A 16,623-nucleotide genomic window follows, 5' to 3' on the forward strand; every position below is an offset into this window, starting at 1 on the left:
GAGATGTTGAATCGGCATAGTTTGATGCCTCCGCGGTTGGTCTCTGCTGCGATCCGGTTCCGTTGTTTACAGTCACAGCACGTCTTATGCCGTGGGTATGGTTGCTGGTTTGATTATATGGGCCTGGCGATAACTTATATATATATATATATATATATATATATATATATATATATATATATATATATATATATATATATATATATGGGTTTATTTTGATAATGCAAAAATTAACGACACATAAACCAATAAAAATGCATTATAATATTTGTCCACAGCACTTTCAGCGTCTATATGTATATTTTATTCAATTTTCAGTTCGTAATTTCTATCCCATTCGCCGTGTTTATCAAGATGATGCTAACATTAATAACATTATATACGAACCTCCCACCTTATATATGACGTCTCCCACCGTTTTAGAGACATCTTCACATTAGGTTCAATTTTCAGAACGTAAACAATCTGTCAATTTTTTCACTGTTTACATTTCCTTGCCACAAATCGTTGTCACTTTTTTTTCTCATGTTCCACTTCTCTTCTCTGCTACTACTTTCTCAACAACACTAGAACATCACAAAACCATGTGTTTATCCATATTCATTGGTTCACTATATCGGTACTGTCATTACGGAGACGCATGATCTTGTTTTTAAATGAAACCACTCAACATGGAAAAACATTTAATAAATGAAACAAAATATTCTTGAAATTTTGAAAAAAATTAAATATTGGAGTAACAAAATTTGAGCTTCAAGAAAAAACGTAAAAAACTTAAATCTCTTTGGGTTGGATACCTAAAAACCCACAATCTGCAAACATACAGTCATACAGTCATTCCATGCGAAACCGATATAGTAATAATAATTATAGTTGTTCTCAGACTATCGTGAAAAGTGGTAATTTTGTTCCTTATCGCAAAACATCATACCCGATTTTTTTTTTTATTAGAGTGATCATTGCCATTTTACATTGGTCCGAAATATCAAAGTCAAAAATGATTTTTTTCAAAAAATTATAACTTTTTCACTATTGTACAAAACTATTTTTTCAAAGAATTGGTCTTCTCTTGGTTGTAATTTGATATGTCGATCATCTGAATCGGACGATTATTCAAGAAGTTTTAAAGTTTTGAGAAAAGTCAGTTTTGGAAAAAGGGGAAAACATGATTTTTCTTACCACTCTAAAATGGAAATGAGCCCCCTAATCAGTTAGAGGAGGAACTATTCGAAAACATGTAATTAATCAATGAAACTCTCAATTTTGTTATTCATTGTTGTGTATTCTTCACTCATTTTTCAAGGGTGGCTTTTCATGCACAACACCAGCATAAACCTTTTGTAAAGACTGTACACGATAAAATAGATACACACAATAATGATCGCCAAAAATTCATTTTAAGTCGAATTTTCTTCAAACTTCCAAGGAGTAAACTACAACATTATGGTTAGGTTTCTTCTTTATATGTTTTTAATGACCGCATCTTGGCCTTGACCCCACTCATAAGGTTTGGGGCAATGGCTGGATTTGAAGAGCTGGTTCACCAACACCTAAGTTTGGTCTTCATGATGGCCCAAAACTCTTGAATCTAAGGCAAAGTTCCGACGTGTACAAAAAACAACATTGTTATCACGATGCCAGGCCGCGCTTGGTGGCAATATGTTAAATCAGATTAAAACAACGTCCCACCTCCACAGGGATGGCACCTGGTACTTCTGGAGACACTCGTCCCGGATTGCCGAAGCAATAACATTTTGGAGTCGTGTTAACGTAAAACTCCTGCCCCCGTCCGTATTATTTCGCCAAATTATAATCAAAGATATTGGGACCAGCCTTGATTTTCCGAACGACCTTCAACCGCTTTTGACGATCAAGGGTTTCACACCGACGCTTGGTTTGCAATTTGCGGGCAGTTGTGAGAGTTCCCTTGTACTTTCCAATAAATTCGCGCCCTTGTACTTTTAGGAGTATCCGGCAATTCTGACAGCTCCCGAGTTAACCAGTTTTGGAGGTGTCTGTGCATAAATATTTTCCTCTTGTCCTTTTGCATGATGAATATACCGAGCAAACCTGTTTACAAACAACAAAACACTGTCATAAGCCTGCATATCCGACTACTGAGAACGCCGCTGTAGCCAAAATGATGTGTCTCATTCCTAAAAGATCCAATCTATCTATTGATTCAGCTAGTATTTCGATACAGATACCACTAATGGAAGTTTGGTTTAGCTGTCGCACGCATAGAAGTCGCTGCTAAAACACAGCTAAAACACCTCTTCTTGCACAGAAATCTTAGCCACTTTTTGGGTAGCTGCTATTGAAGAAGCTTTAAAGCATTTGTCATGTCATGGGACCAGTTCTTTTCTACATAAGAATTTTTCTTACGACAAATGATTTCTAAGTTCCGAAATCAAAGTGGACCGGACATTACATAGGAATTTGTTCGAGCCAGTTCTATCATTTCTGTTGTATTCGCACAGTCTTGATGAGGTGTTGTCCATCTGACTGAAACTGATGGATTATTATTAATTCAATCGGTCTGAAGATCTGACTCTGAACCTGAGAAAGTGAATGATTTTGAATTTGAGGCTTGATAGAATCCTTTACTTACTAAAGTAGATTCGCCTATATGATTGTTGTTTTCAGCCGCGGTGAAGTGCATGTAAGCCGGTTAACCCATCACTGCCTAGGTATAGGTTATGTTTACTTTGCGACTTTTACGGGAAACTCGAACTTTGCAAGCAACAAAACAACAAAAATGACACTGACACAAAAAACACTCCTAAATTGTCATGTGGTATCATTTAAAATGCGCTTAACACTTTAGTTTCATCAAAAACAGTTTTTCAAAAACGAGCATTTTTGCGTATTGAATTTCATACGCTGGGCACTAATGGGTTAATCTGTTAGGATAGCTGCTTTTCGAAGCATAATCGGTAGATACTCAATCCTTCTGACTACGATTTCTTAAGGCGGCATTCCATCTATTCAACATGCTCCATGCTACAAGTCAATGGTTCTTGCTTATTAGAGTGTCTCTTTTTATGACATAATTGGTCTTGTCTAACAATGTTGGCCTTATCTAATGGCCTGCGGATCGGTGCGGCGTATGTAGCACGACATGTACGACAAGGTTGGAGCAACTACGTCATTTATTGACGATTATCATAACTCACCACAATAATGGAACAACGAAATATTTGATCATAAACATAATAACATCAGAACAGATATGTTGGAGTAGTGAGCGTTCGCATACTAGAGGAGATGTGTCTAAAACGCACCTACCGGGCAATTTGACCCGCCTGATTTTCTCGTAAACCAGCAAGAATAGAAATGCAATGGATATAGGCAATCGTGCTAGTCGATGATAGAATCCCACCATGCAAGTTTTACATTTGTAACATGCTTTAAAAAAATAAGAAAAATGATTTTCTTTTGAAGCGATTTTCGATGTAATTTTCTACATCATTTCTTTAAGGTTTTTGTTGCTTGAAACCGATTCAGAGGCGACTTTTTTTTTTTTTTTACAACTTAAATGCATTTTTATATACATATTTTACAGTTCAAGTGACACAGTCTGGGCTTTGCATCTTTGGTTCAGCTTTTGGATTTAAAATCATACTGTTGAGCAAAAGTTCCTTATTTTTAATTTGACAGTTGTTCACCATTTTAATGGTATTGTTTGAAATTAAATTTGAAAGAGACTACTTATAAACTACTAACTAACTAACTAATAACCAACTAACTAATCTACTATATACAATTTTTTTATCAGGACAAATTCAGAGGATCTAGATTTCTCAACAAATTTAGCTTGTGTCAAAAGGACGATCAAGAATCATCCTCAATGCACGATTTTGCGCCACTTGGAGTTTGTTCCTGTGAGTCTGAGCACATGACCCCCACACCACAATTGCATAAAGGATGGCAGGAGCTATGATTTGATTGTAGACGGCCAGTTTGTTCACCTTTGAGAGACGGGATCGTCGACAGATCAGAGGGTACAGAGATCGAACCAAAGCGGAACATCTATTCAAATTCTTCTCCACGTGCTGACGGAAGAGGAGTTTCTGATCTATCACTAGCCCCAAATATGTTACTTCAGCGGACCACTCAACCCTTGTGCCATTCATCACCACAACGCAAGATGGAGGAGGTTTGAGTTTGGGAGACTGCCTGTGCAGGAACATGATTGTTTGGGTTTTGGAGGCATTGATTTTAATTTTCCATATGTTAGCATATTCAACAAAGGCGTCAAGGCATCGTTGAAGCCTGTTTGTAATTTCACGAGGCATCCTCCCCTTGACGGCAATTGCGGTGTCATCTGCGAACAGAAAGCACGCGCAGCCATCTCCCAGGGGAGGAGTGTCAGAGGTGTAAAGGCTGTACAGCAAAGGGCCCAGCAGACTTCCCTGCGGGGCCCCTGCCTGGATGGAAAATGTGTTTGGATTCAGAGGCGATAACTGTGGGTCATATTTATTGAGTCGAGTTCCCAGTGAATATCTCAGATGAAGAAAATGGTAAGAAAAGATTCATTTCCTTCTCAATTTGATATTTTCCGCGTCAGCTTACCATCGGGCAATACGGCATACCCTCAATTGGGGAATATGCTCGCTTTCGGCCGGATAACATTCTCACGAGAGAAATAGCTTGTATGTGAGGGATGCCAGATGATTTTTTCAAATATCTCTGCATGGCACGAATACATGTCTTCAAATGTAATCATAATGAACGAAAATGAGCAAACCATCACGATATTTCTAAATCATGTTCGATGAATCACACAAACAATTGTTTTCGCATACTTTGAAATGACCTCAGTATGTTTTCACAAAATTAATTGTCTTCAAAACGAAAACATGTCTTTACATTTGGCATCTATATTATGTGCTCAGAGAATGCAGAAAAACAAGAGCGTGGACTAAAGAATTAATACACGAATACTGGGAGAACACGCTCACCGGAGAAACGGTTTCTTCTCTCCGTTGGTGGACATGAAGGGAATAGATTGATGGAATCTCTCATTCATACAAGCTGTTTCTCTGAGCCTTATAGTCTCTGAGAGAAACAACTCATGGGCATATTATCTCATCATGGCAAATCAGCTCATCATGGTTTTAGAGGAGGCGATCTGGCGCAGTGGTAACATCCATACCTCTCACGCAGAGATCACGAGTAATTCTCACTCCCGACATTCTTCCAAAAATGGAAGTAAAAGTGACGAACCAGCCGAAATGTGTTGAAAGTCACTATAATAGAGAGAAAAAAAAAGCTCATCATGGTGATCGGCTCAGAGCCGTTCAGCTCATTCAAGTGAGCTGTTCATTTGGAACAGCTCTTGAGCTCAGTTGAATTTTGCAGTTGTCCACACAATTGCATATGAAACGTAATCACCATGGGACATTGCATAGTGTGCATTTTCTTAATAGACGGAAAGCAAAAAATAAACGAATTTAATTTGTAATTGGACAAAAACTAGAACTGATATGAATTCTAATAATATAATATACAACAAATACTGAATGCTGAAATCCAACATAGAAGATGCTTAGGATATGCTGAACTTAAACAACAGAAAAACCAGCAGTAGCCAAATAAAATGCCTCCAGGAATATTGGCCGAGACAACGTTTTTTGAAAAAACCATCGAGATTTTTTTTTGCATCCGAGGATATAAAAATAAATCCACTAATAGGTGCAACGAGAAATAATTATTCACGATCACAAAGGTAACAAAAGGACCAGTATCAATCATCAACATTTATTCCGGGTGGTTTTCTGAATTGTTTTGATTCAGCACGCGGAAATAAATGTATGTGTTTCCACAGTAATGTTTAAATAACAATGTAATATATAAAATTTATTTACAAGCATATAATAATGTTTATTATTTTGTTTGGCCATATAAGAAAAATTTAATGATGTAACGAACGATTGAATTTCTTCAAAACAAAAACCTTTTTCCCTATCTGGCATCTCTGCTAAAGCTAAAGTACGAAGAGGGATACACGAAAACAAACTGACGTCATGCCATGAAGCGCGGGAGACGAAAAATCCTTTCGCGTCTCGCAATTCACTCTCTGCAGCTTTTGCGCTCCACAGCTATGCAGCTCAACAGTTCAACAGCTCAGCAGCTCAACAGCTCATCAGCTCAACAGCTCAACAGCTCATCAGCTCAACAGCTCAACAGCTCATCAGCCCAGCAGCTGATCAGCTCATCAGCTCAACAGCTCATCAGCTCCAGCTCCGTAATGAGCTGATGAGCTGCGTTTTTTTGATTGCGTGCCGATCCGAATCCGCTCACTATGATGAAGCGATTCGAATGAACAGCTCATGAGCGGATGGCACATCTCTAATTCGCGTCATCGAAGGTACGGTGTCGCCACCTATGAAAGTTTCGCGTGTGAGTGAAAAATATGTAAACAAACCGTTGCATATTTTCTCTGTAATTAATATACTGATTTCTCGAAAACTTGTACCGTGTTTATCTTACAATTAGTGGAAATTGTTGAAAAATAGTTTTTCTTAGCTGTTTCGATGCTCCGAACCAAAATTTATTGTCATTTAGTAGTGAAGAAAAGCCGTTGAAGTACACCCTCTGTCAATCTACCTGCGGAAGAGGTAAACCGAATTAATGAAATTTGATATAAAAATATCCGCTAAGTGTTCATAAAATAGCTAAAATACAAAGATCTGGCTTCTATTCAATCTGTGCTCTAATATTTTTCAAAATATTTTCCTTAGAACGTGTGAAATATAGACGTCAAAAGCTGCGCAAATTGCCCGGAGAACATGCAAGTCGGACGAAATTTGCTTGAAGCTGACTCCGAACAATCTGCAAAATTCAAAAGCCGTATTGTTTGTGTCGTCCCTGGATGTAAGCAGAGATATCGCCCCGGAATTTCTTTTCATGCCTTCCCTCTGAAAACGGACAAATCGCGGTATCTAGACTGGATCCAACGACTACGGCTAAAGATAGAACCTACAAAAACCTCCCGTATTTGTAGCCTCCATTTCACCGTGTCGAACTTCTACTCTCCAAGTATTCACATTCACATTTTCGCACTTTTGAAAAAGTGTGAAACAGTCCAACTTGGTGCAAAATGTGCAATAATAAAGAAATAAAATAAAACATACTTAAGCAAATGATACAAAACAGCCATGACGTGTTTGCACTTTCCTTTGCCAGCTTTACAGGAACACGAAAACAACCATTTGAAGAAGGAGATTTTCGTACGAATTTTTATTGTATGGAGCATGGAGATGATGACTGGAGGCAGGACGAGAAAATACTGAAGCCTTCATCGTGAACTTCTTCAACACCAACTATTAAAAGATGTCCAGCTTTGAATACTCTTTCGCCTTCGACGACTAAACGGCTTCCACCCGCAGCGTAATCGAACACATCCGCAAACTCCACAGCCACGTAGCAGGTTTCATTATCTCCGACTGATGGCTCCTGATAATGCATGAAACAAGGTCACAGAAAAACACTTATAAGTTAAATTCAGTTAAAGCTATGGCAAAGTTTTTTTCACTGCATAAGGAAAACTCATTTTCCAACCGTTTGGAAGATAAATTTTGCACACAATTATTAATTTTTATTAAAATTTAGTATCCTGAAAGTTTGTTTACTTTTCCACAAGTAAAGACAGTGTCCTTCGGATGCGGTAAGAAAACGTTTTCCCCTGCAGTAAATTTATGTGATTTAACTAAATTAGCATCCTAGAGGATAGTTCTTTCGATACATACTCACCATTACGAAAATTTCTGCAAAAAACGTTAAAAACGGTGCGTTTAAAAATCACATTCTTTTTGCAATTCTTTGTTGACATTCGCTTCACGCACACATATGCTGTCAAATTCAGCTTCGTAGCCGCGAATTTAGAATTTGGGCGCTTACAAAATAAAATTCGTAGCACTTTTGTTATTCAGTATCTAAAATACAGAACGATTACAGATGACTGAGGGTTAACTAATATACGTACTGACGTAGTTGTTATCTTAAATTTTAAGAGCACGGTCAAGATAAATCCATTCTCGCTTAGGGGGTGCGTATTACATACTTCTATAGTGGTTGAGGTGAAAAAAAACAAAATAAAAAATTGCGCAAGTATCATATCCATTGTTGTTTACCATTGACTTGTAGCATGCAGCATGAATAGATGGAATGCCGCCTTTAGTGAGAATCCATTTGACCTTCTAATGTGACTGCCACGAACAGAAACATTTTTTCAATGCTTCTAGCCGTAAGTCTTCAAACATAGACCAGATGAAAAACTATGGTGTGTGGTTACAATCAATATTTCTTCTTTTATTTGTTATTCACAGTAGTCTCATCCATCGGATATGAGTTTTTTGTTCTCCTCAGTAGTGGAAATATAACTGTTGGTTGACAATGGTTACCGGCAGCCGCTGCGGAAATCTATACAAAGACTTTATTTTTATATTTACAATACCCGGCAGCGATTGTTAATTGAGAAGAAGAGCAACAGATTTTTGTTTTTGTCTCGCTGCCTTTTCCAACAATGATGTTCATTGCTTCTCTATTCTTTATGATATCGCATGATTATGCGATTCAATGCACTGTTACACGTGGTAAACAACCAAGAAGTATCGAACGGAAATGCTAGAACATTAAAACATTTAACAAATACTAACTTTGATTCCTTTCTCATTACCTTTGTCGTTAGTAATGCAATATGTTCTTATTTACGATAATTATTAGTCTTTTAGTGTTTTATGTTGTCAACTTATGTTATTTTTTACAGCACTCTTCTTGAAACTGCACGTGTCACCGAGTTGTTCCATCTTGGCGCTCCATTGGCGTCGAAATACGTACGCCTGTGGACGCCCATCACGTAATGGAATTTATCTTCCCATTAAATCTGAGCCCGGTGCCGTTTCCGGTATGCCATTCAACGCGAGTCGCCTGGTCGCGGCCCATCACCGAATGCATTTATCAATTATACGAGGATGTCTGTGTTTTATTTTTCTCTGTTCCAGGGTGGCACGCAAAAACTGAAATTGTATGCACCGGTTCTTACTGTTACTTTGTGGCACCTTCGACGGGGTACGACTGCGGTCTTCTATAACTAGCGGATGTGGGATTGTGGTGGTAGAGGAATACAACCAGTGCTCACCGCGCGTTGCATATTTACATCGAGCATACAATTTTATTTTCAAATTGGCTATTTTCAAACGATTCTGGTGTGGAATACAGTTTTAAATTTCGGATTTTTTGGAGGAATGACGTCAAATAATTAGTGGCCTTCTTCGTAGTAATGATTTTCATATTTAAAAAAAAAACAGTTCAGTTTAAATACTGTCCGCCACTTTACTGGAAATTAAACATACGAAACTGGAACCAGCAGCAGCAACATCAACAACATCGGCACGGAATGCGGTGGTAACGATGGTTTTGTTATTGCCACCGTTGGAGCAGTTGGTGGTGTTGTTGACGGTAGCGGTTACGGCGACGATGGCAGCATTGACGACAGGCTACTCTCAGGAACAGGACGACTTTGGGAAAATGCTGATTGTGCTCAGTTGTAGTAGTCCACCGGTGGCAGTGGTTCGCCTCATCCACCTCCCGATGACACGGGATTCGAGCAGCAGTGGCTGGATTGTGAACGCCATTTGCATAATAACACTTGCCGGTAGAAGCAATAGAATTGGTAGCAGAAGTTGCCTGGTCAGTGCCCACCGTGTGCTGCTGGAGCTGGCGGCTGACGATGACATGTCTGGCGCGTGGGAGAGAGAGATGAGAGAAAAGAAGAATGATTAATGTCGCATCGGACAGCCCAACACATCGGATGTGTCTGCTTGCTGGGCACGACTGGCTTACAGCTGCCATGAGGCCAGAAGAAGCCGAATAACGATGATAGCTTTCGAAATGAGTGAGAATTGTTGGGTACGAATGTATACCGATATGTGTGTGTGTATACTATAGTCCCGATCCAGCTGTATCCCTTAAATATGCACGTTTCGTAAATGGAATCACAGCCAGAAGCGACATTCCTTCAGGTTGTTAGAAGAATGGGATGCTGGATCAATGCTGGATTGTTGATGTAACCCAAAAGCGGCAGGATGGACTAAAAGTAAGGAATAATTTGGGTCAACCAGTACTGGTGGCGGTGTTGTATAAAAAGGTATGTTATTTAGACACCGTTTTTTGCGAGTTGAATTCGAGTTTACTATGCATATTTTGCTAGTGTTTTGACAGAGACGTATTATACATTGGATTTTTCGTATCAACCTTTTCAAATAGTTGTTTAATGTTTAAGTTTGGAATCGAGAATTAGGTCAACACGCTGAGCCCCGATTGTTCTTGCTGCGTTTTCCGTTCAACCCGCATCAAGAGCGTTTGCCCGATATCAGTATCGGTCCCAGCTCTCGAAGATACTTATTGTATAAAATAGTCAGAAATTCGACTAGAAAGTAGCACAATTTTAAAAAACATCCGAAAACAAACCATATATATTTTTATTTTTTATTTTGTGATTGTCAGTCCTAGTCAGTCAGCGTTTTCCTACCAAAAAGCTCAACGTAGGCCCCTAGACACCGCCGCGGGACTCAACATGTTAATCAGAAAAAAATGGAAAATAAATTTCAATATCAATAATTTAAATAGAGATTGAACTATTGAATAGAACTACGAACTTTCATATAACTACATTGAAAGTATGTAGGAGAGGACGGGGTATGACGGCCTAAGCATGGGGTACAATCAAACACAATGTATACAAAATTGAAGCATTTCATTGTGTCAGCATCGATCTTTAGGATGTTTTCCACAGTCACCTTGGTTTTCAGAAGGTTTCATAATGTTATATGATAAATAAAAAAAGGTATTAAAATAGTTATACTGAAATCATGCGGGGTAACGTTGACCATCACTAGGGGTATGAAGGTCACATGATTCTAGCCATATAGAGAATTATTGTTTCCGGCAAAATTGTACTACAGCTCAAAGCCATTGTACTATAGACAGTGTTTTCCGATTGATCCTTTCACTGAACAAATTGCTTTCGTTCGTGCAAATATGATCTTACAGAAATCATTTCCGCCAGTGGCTTTCTTTTGTTCTTACGTGCTACAAATCACGACACAAAAGAAAACGAGACAACTCTGCTTCGGTTCGTATTTCATGATAAACCAGCACGCAAGTAAAACCGTCATGTACGCTTTCGGTGCAGAAAGTTTATTTTCTTCTTCGCCTTTAACATATAGGGGAAATGAGATTAAAATTAACAGGGTTGGTAAAATGAACCGGTGCTCAAATTCCGGTAATTCAACTAAAAACCAATCGATTCTTCTTGATTATTCTAGTCTTAACGGGTGTTAAATAAACAATGAGAATTTTTTCAATCACATATAAAAAAAATATTTTTTTTATCGATTTCAGTATTTTTTATTAATAACATAATGTATTTTCTTCAAAAAAATGTCAGTGAATGTTTCAGTAAGGGCCGTGGTCTGCTGTTCGACGCAACTTTGTCACGATGCTCTCACAAGAACGTTGTACGGCACTTACGTTCATTTCCCGGATACAATTCCGGATTCTTGTAGTCAGTTGCTTCGTGGCCTTGGCCCTCCAATTGTTTTTATACACTAGGGCACTGAGTGAGCCAAAGAAATCCTCTATGGGGCGGCACTGGGGCAAGTTTGTTGGGTTACGATCTTTCGGCACGAACGGTATCTTTTTCTCCTCAAGATACGCCAGCGTCTTCTTGGCATAATGGGAAGACGCCTTGTCCGGCCAGAAGACGTACTTCCCATCCGCGTGATCCTCGTTCAGGAACGGCAACAGGGTTTTATCGAGGCACTCTTCTCGATAGATTTGTTGGTTGATTGCCAGACCGCTCGGCTTAAACCAAGGCTTTGAAATGTCCAGGTCGGAAATGGCGATGTACAACATAACCTTTTTTTCAAACTTGTACTTGAACTTGTATTTCACTTCAGGCGGTGTGGATGACTTGTCGCTGAAGTAGTAATTATCATTTCCTGGAATATGCGTTTTGGACAGCGGAAAATAGCTTTCGTCGTCCAGAACGAAAGACGTCCCGCGGTATTTTTTGGTCATCCACCGACACTGTGATTTAACCGTCTCAATCTGCTCCTCCGTGTACTCCGGCCACCTCGTCTTCTTCCTGCAGACGATTCCTTCCATCTTGAGGGTCCGATGGATCAATACGTGGGAGCAGCCATATTTCCGACCGGCGTCACGCAGGCCGTTAGAACATATGAAGCTATTGAAGACACCCTGTTATGCATGAAACTGTCAAATTAAAAAAAAAAACAGAAATTTCTCTCATGGTAGCTATTCTGATGTAATTTTGCGCGCATCGTATTTAAGGAATTTTCCGAGAAAATTTAAGTTATTCGACTTGATATCTTCGAATTTCGGACACCAAGATGATGCCAGAAAAACATAAATTCACGTAATACAACAAAACCGAATGTTTATTTCAGTAAAATAGACTTATATCTAAAACAAGGAAAGCTTACTTTGATGTTAATTACGTTGTCTGTAAAATCCACGAACTTTCTTGGGAACATCTGCCATTAGGTTCCGTACAGTATCCTCAGATATGCTGGCGGTGGCGCTTTTCCATCTCCTCTTCGAATAGTTTTCGCTTAATCAGAGCCCAGTACTTTTCCACTGGGCGATGTTCTGGATAGTTCAGTGGATTTGCTGTTTTTGGCACATATTTGACCTCATGTGCATTATACAATTCCAGAATGGATTTTGCATAGTGACAAGAGGCCAAATCTGGCCAAAACAACGCTGGGGAATCGTGGCTTCTCATGAATGAAAGCAACCGCTTCTGGAGACATTCCTTCTCGTGGATATCTTTGTTAATAGTGCCGGTAGAGACGAAAGATTTGGATTTTCGGCCACAACTGCATATGGATTGCCAAACCAAGTATTTAGACTGCTTCTTGGTCCGGAAACACTCGACTACGGCATTCCTTCGCATTGCAAGAATAAAAAGCGAGACCCGGAAGCTGTATGAAGTCTTCGAGAACATACGTTTCATCGTCCATTATGGTGCATGAACATTTTTGCAAAAACTGGGTGCTTTTTGCAGTGAAATTTTGCTTATCATCACGATTGGGCACCTTTTTCACTTTGTACGCCTTCAGTCTAAGCCTCAGCTTCACTTTTTGTACGTATGATTTTGATTTCCCAACCTTTCGAGCCACATTTCTAACTGAAAGGTTGGGATGTTTCTCAATAATCAATCTCAATAATGGCTACCACCTTTCGGTTCATCTGTCGGGAGCATACTTTTCGATTTGTTCCGCTTCCAACTTTCCGATCCACAGTTGAGCGCTGGTCGTTTTCGGCAGTTTTAGCTTTTTGGCGAGATCGCGTACCGACAGTGTTGGATTTTGCTGCCGTTCGCGTTAAATGCGTTTGCGTACTTCCACTTGATTCGACGCCATTTTACCAAACCGAAGAAGAATGCAAACATGTTGGACATCGAAATAAAGAGGAAATTTTTAGCTGTCGTGTAAGTGAAATATTTCATAAATTACACTGAAAGAAAAGTGTCCGAAATTCAACGTGGACAGGCTTTACCCCGTTTTTGTACGTATGAGAAAATTCTAATTAGTACTCTAGGTAAATAGGCCCAGGTTATTTCATGGATATACCTACTTTCTCTATAATGATTCAAACAAATTTGGACCTGAAACAACGTATAAATCTAACCCATTCAACGTGATGGGTATATTCCTTAGGGTGTTAATTTTAACCGCATTTCCCCTACATGTCGAACCTCTCCATGCATCATGAAAAAGCAGGATTATACGGGCTACGCAAAGCAAATGATTCATATTCAACTAATGTAGCGGATCCTGTTTCTGAAGTCTCAGAGAGTGCAAACTGTTAAGTTAGCAACTCTATTGCAACCGACCAATACATTGCTAAAGGCAACCTACCTAGTTAGACGTATCGCTTTGATTTTTCCCCCAAAACTCTGTCTCTTTTCACGCTAGTCATCGTTCAATAAAGACGCGTTTATTTATTGCCCAGCGGAGTAACGAAAGAAAAGTCCGAAACCTTTTTTTCTCTCCAAAGTAGTAAACGCGGAAAAGGGTGACGAAAAATTGTGGCTGTTCGATGAAACGAATTTCGGAAACTGGAAATTCCGAATTGAGTTTCTGATGGAGGGCAAAAATTTGCTGGATTGTCTGGAGAAGGCCATCGATGACGAGGAGTACGTGAGGGAGCTTCCGGAGGAGACCGTGGCTGCCAAGGCAGAGAAGAAGAAGAAACTCGACGATCGTATATCCAGGGATAAGAAGTGCGAAAATTTGCTCATCCACCGAATAGCAGAGGATCAATTGGACTACGTAAAGGTAAAACGGACGGCGAAAGAAGCGTGGGACGCTTTGAAGAACGCGTTCGAGCGTGTCGGGATCGCAGGTAAATTATTCCTGAAGAAGCAGGAATTGCGGTTAAAAGAAGGCGAAAATGTTAAGACGTATCCGCTGCAGTCGGAAAAAGTGCTGCGAGAGATGAAGGCTGAGTATGTTGTTTGCCAGCTTTTTCTATCGCTACCGAAGTCATTCGATGTGTTAATCACGGCCATGGAAACCATTCAACCGGATTCCCCCTTAGTGGGGAACGTGGTCATTAGAAGGCGGGAATTTTGAATTTTGCGGGATTTTTTACACATTTACTTCGCTTTGAAGATGACTATTATTAGCAAAAATTGCCACAAAAACTTTTCGGGATGCGCTAAAATTTGTGATCATCGGCAAACATTTCCGAATCTGAAATGTAATTTTCAATTGAACAACTTCACGATGTTTGAAAGACTTTCGTCAGTAAATGATGATGGAATTTTTCTTAACTTTTTACAACAAGTTACGCTTGAAACAAATTTTCATTATATCAAAGAACAAGATTTGGTCATGGTTTGAAATCCCTTCCGACTGGCAGTGACGAAAGTTTCGGATCAAATTCAGAACAAGCTCATCGATCTATAAATGATCGATTCTTATCCTGATTTGCGGAATAAGCTTCACGAGTGTTGTTGTCTCTTGCGTAGTATTTATGTAAATCTGGATTTCCTATAATGCTGCTGATGGAAACAAAACATCATAACAGAGTGGATATCGAAGATGATATGAGGTGTGCTTTTCGACAACGTTCTCAAGAATTACGATTTTGGCGGAAATCGTTCAGACGCAGGTGCCATACTGACTCGAGAGACTTTATATATCTTTTTTTTTTAATCATACACAAGTATAAAATTAAATTTGTTGCGAACATATTTTGAGAACCATTTGTATTCTTTTATTATTTTACTGATATGCTACAGACTTCTTACTGATAGAGGGGAAGCACTCGGATTAATTTTTGTTACGGGGGAAATGGATCAAAAAAGGTTGCAAACCACTGCGATAGAGGCTCAGAGAAGGGTAGTCAGATTATATTTTCCATTTTTAACGCTGCTATCCCTTGACATATATGTATTCAAATAGACCGCATAGTTTTAACTAGCAACACCGCTCCAGTGAAAAACAAAAACTCTTTCGTTTTAGCTTTTTTACCCAAACGCTGCTCTCCCCAGATGGTGACCGATTGAAAACGTAATTGTTCTTGTGTATCATTTCTCGCTCTGCACTTGTCTGTGCAGTGTAGAATGGGACGATGTATGCGTTTCAAACTTGTATGCAGGCTTCAAAAATGGTGTGCGATGTTTGGTACAGTTCGGATGTGCAATCAACAGTCTTCGTTCCTCTCTTTGTTTAATCATTTAGTGTAACACAAGTGATTACTGTCATTCATACAAGAATCTGAATGATCCACTCATGTTTGGGTATATGTTTGTGAGAGGTTACTTGCATGACACATTGTGTATCATTCTAGGTTGATCAATATCCAAACACTGACTATAAATCAAGTGTGACAAGAGTGGGAGGTGTTATTTTTCCTGAATTACTTATAACGTGCTTAATGCGCAACCCTTATCATAACAAAACATTATTAAATGTAGCATCTGAAAACAAATCAAATTTATCATGAATGCGCCTTGAGTTATGCAACCAACAATACAAGAAGTGAGATTTCTTAAAGTAGTATCCTAATCTAGAAATTTGGAAAAAAACCAAAAAAAATTTCCTTCATTTTTCTCTAGCTTAGACATTTAAGAATATACCCTAGAAAGGAGTTATCGAGAATCCTATTATTTACCGAGTTAGAGCCATATTAGTGATGCGGTATCTAACCTGGTACGGCCATAACAATAAACTTCAAACTAGCGTACACGATATCTCAAGTTTTACTGAACCAATTCATATCGTATTCATATGGATACAATCTGCAGCTATCTCTTTATCGCATGAACCTCTAAAAAATTATATTTTTTTAAATTTTACTATTTTTAAAAAAATCGGGAAATGTAAGAAAAAATTTTTAAAACCGCATTTAGTTTTTCAAACGGCCGTCATTTTGTAGAAAAATATGTTTTTGAATTGTCCGAGGTTCATGTGATAGTGGAATCTTTACTGATTCAGAATCTGTTGGATTTTTTTTTCAGATAACTAGAAGGGCTGGAATCGTGTACGCCATGGCACAACTTCTTTTGGAACCCCCACATTT

At 38.9% G+C, this 16,623-nt stretch overlaps 1 protein-coding gene across 3 annotated transcripts in view; it reads right to left on the reverse strand.

The window, feature by feature from the left end:
- Window positions 1–8,300: 8,300 nt before the first annotated feature.
- Window positions 8,301–16,623, reverse strand: part of LOC129779003 (uncharacterized) — a 57,260-nt gene continuing 48,937 nt past the window's right edge. For all 3 annotated transcript variants that reach the window (XM_055786232.1, XM_055786233.1, XM_055786234.1), the window contains exon 7: window positions 8,301–9,745. In XM_055786232.1, coding sequence (XP_055642207.1) covers window positions 9,510–9,745 — 236 coding nt within the window. In that variant the 3' untranslated portion in view covers window positions 8,301–9,509. The remainder of the gene's footprint in view (window positions 9,746–16,623) is intronic.

The sequence above is a fragment of the Toxorhynchites rutilus genome, chromosome 3, assembly GCF_029784135.1.
Source record: "Toxorhynchites rutilus septentrionalis strain SRP chromosome 3, ASM2978413v1, whole genome shotgun sequence".
Taxonomy (NCBI): Eukaryota; Metazoa; Arthropoda; class Insecta; order Diptera; family Culicidae; genus Toxorhynchites; species Toxorhynchites rutilus.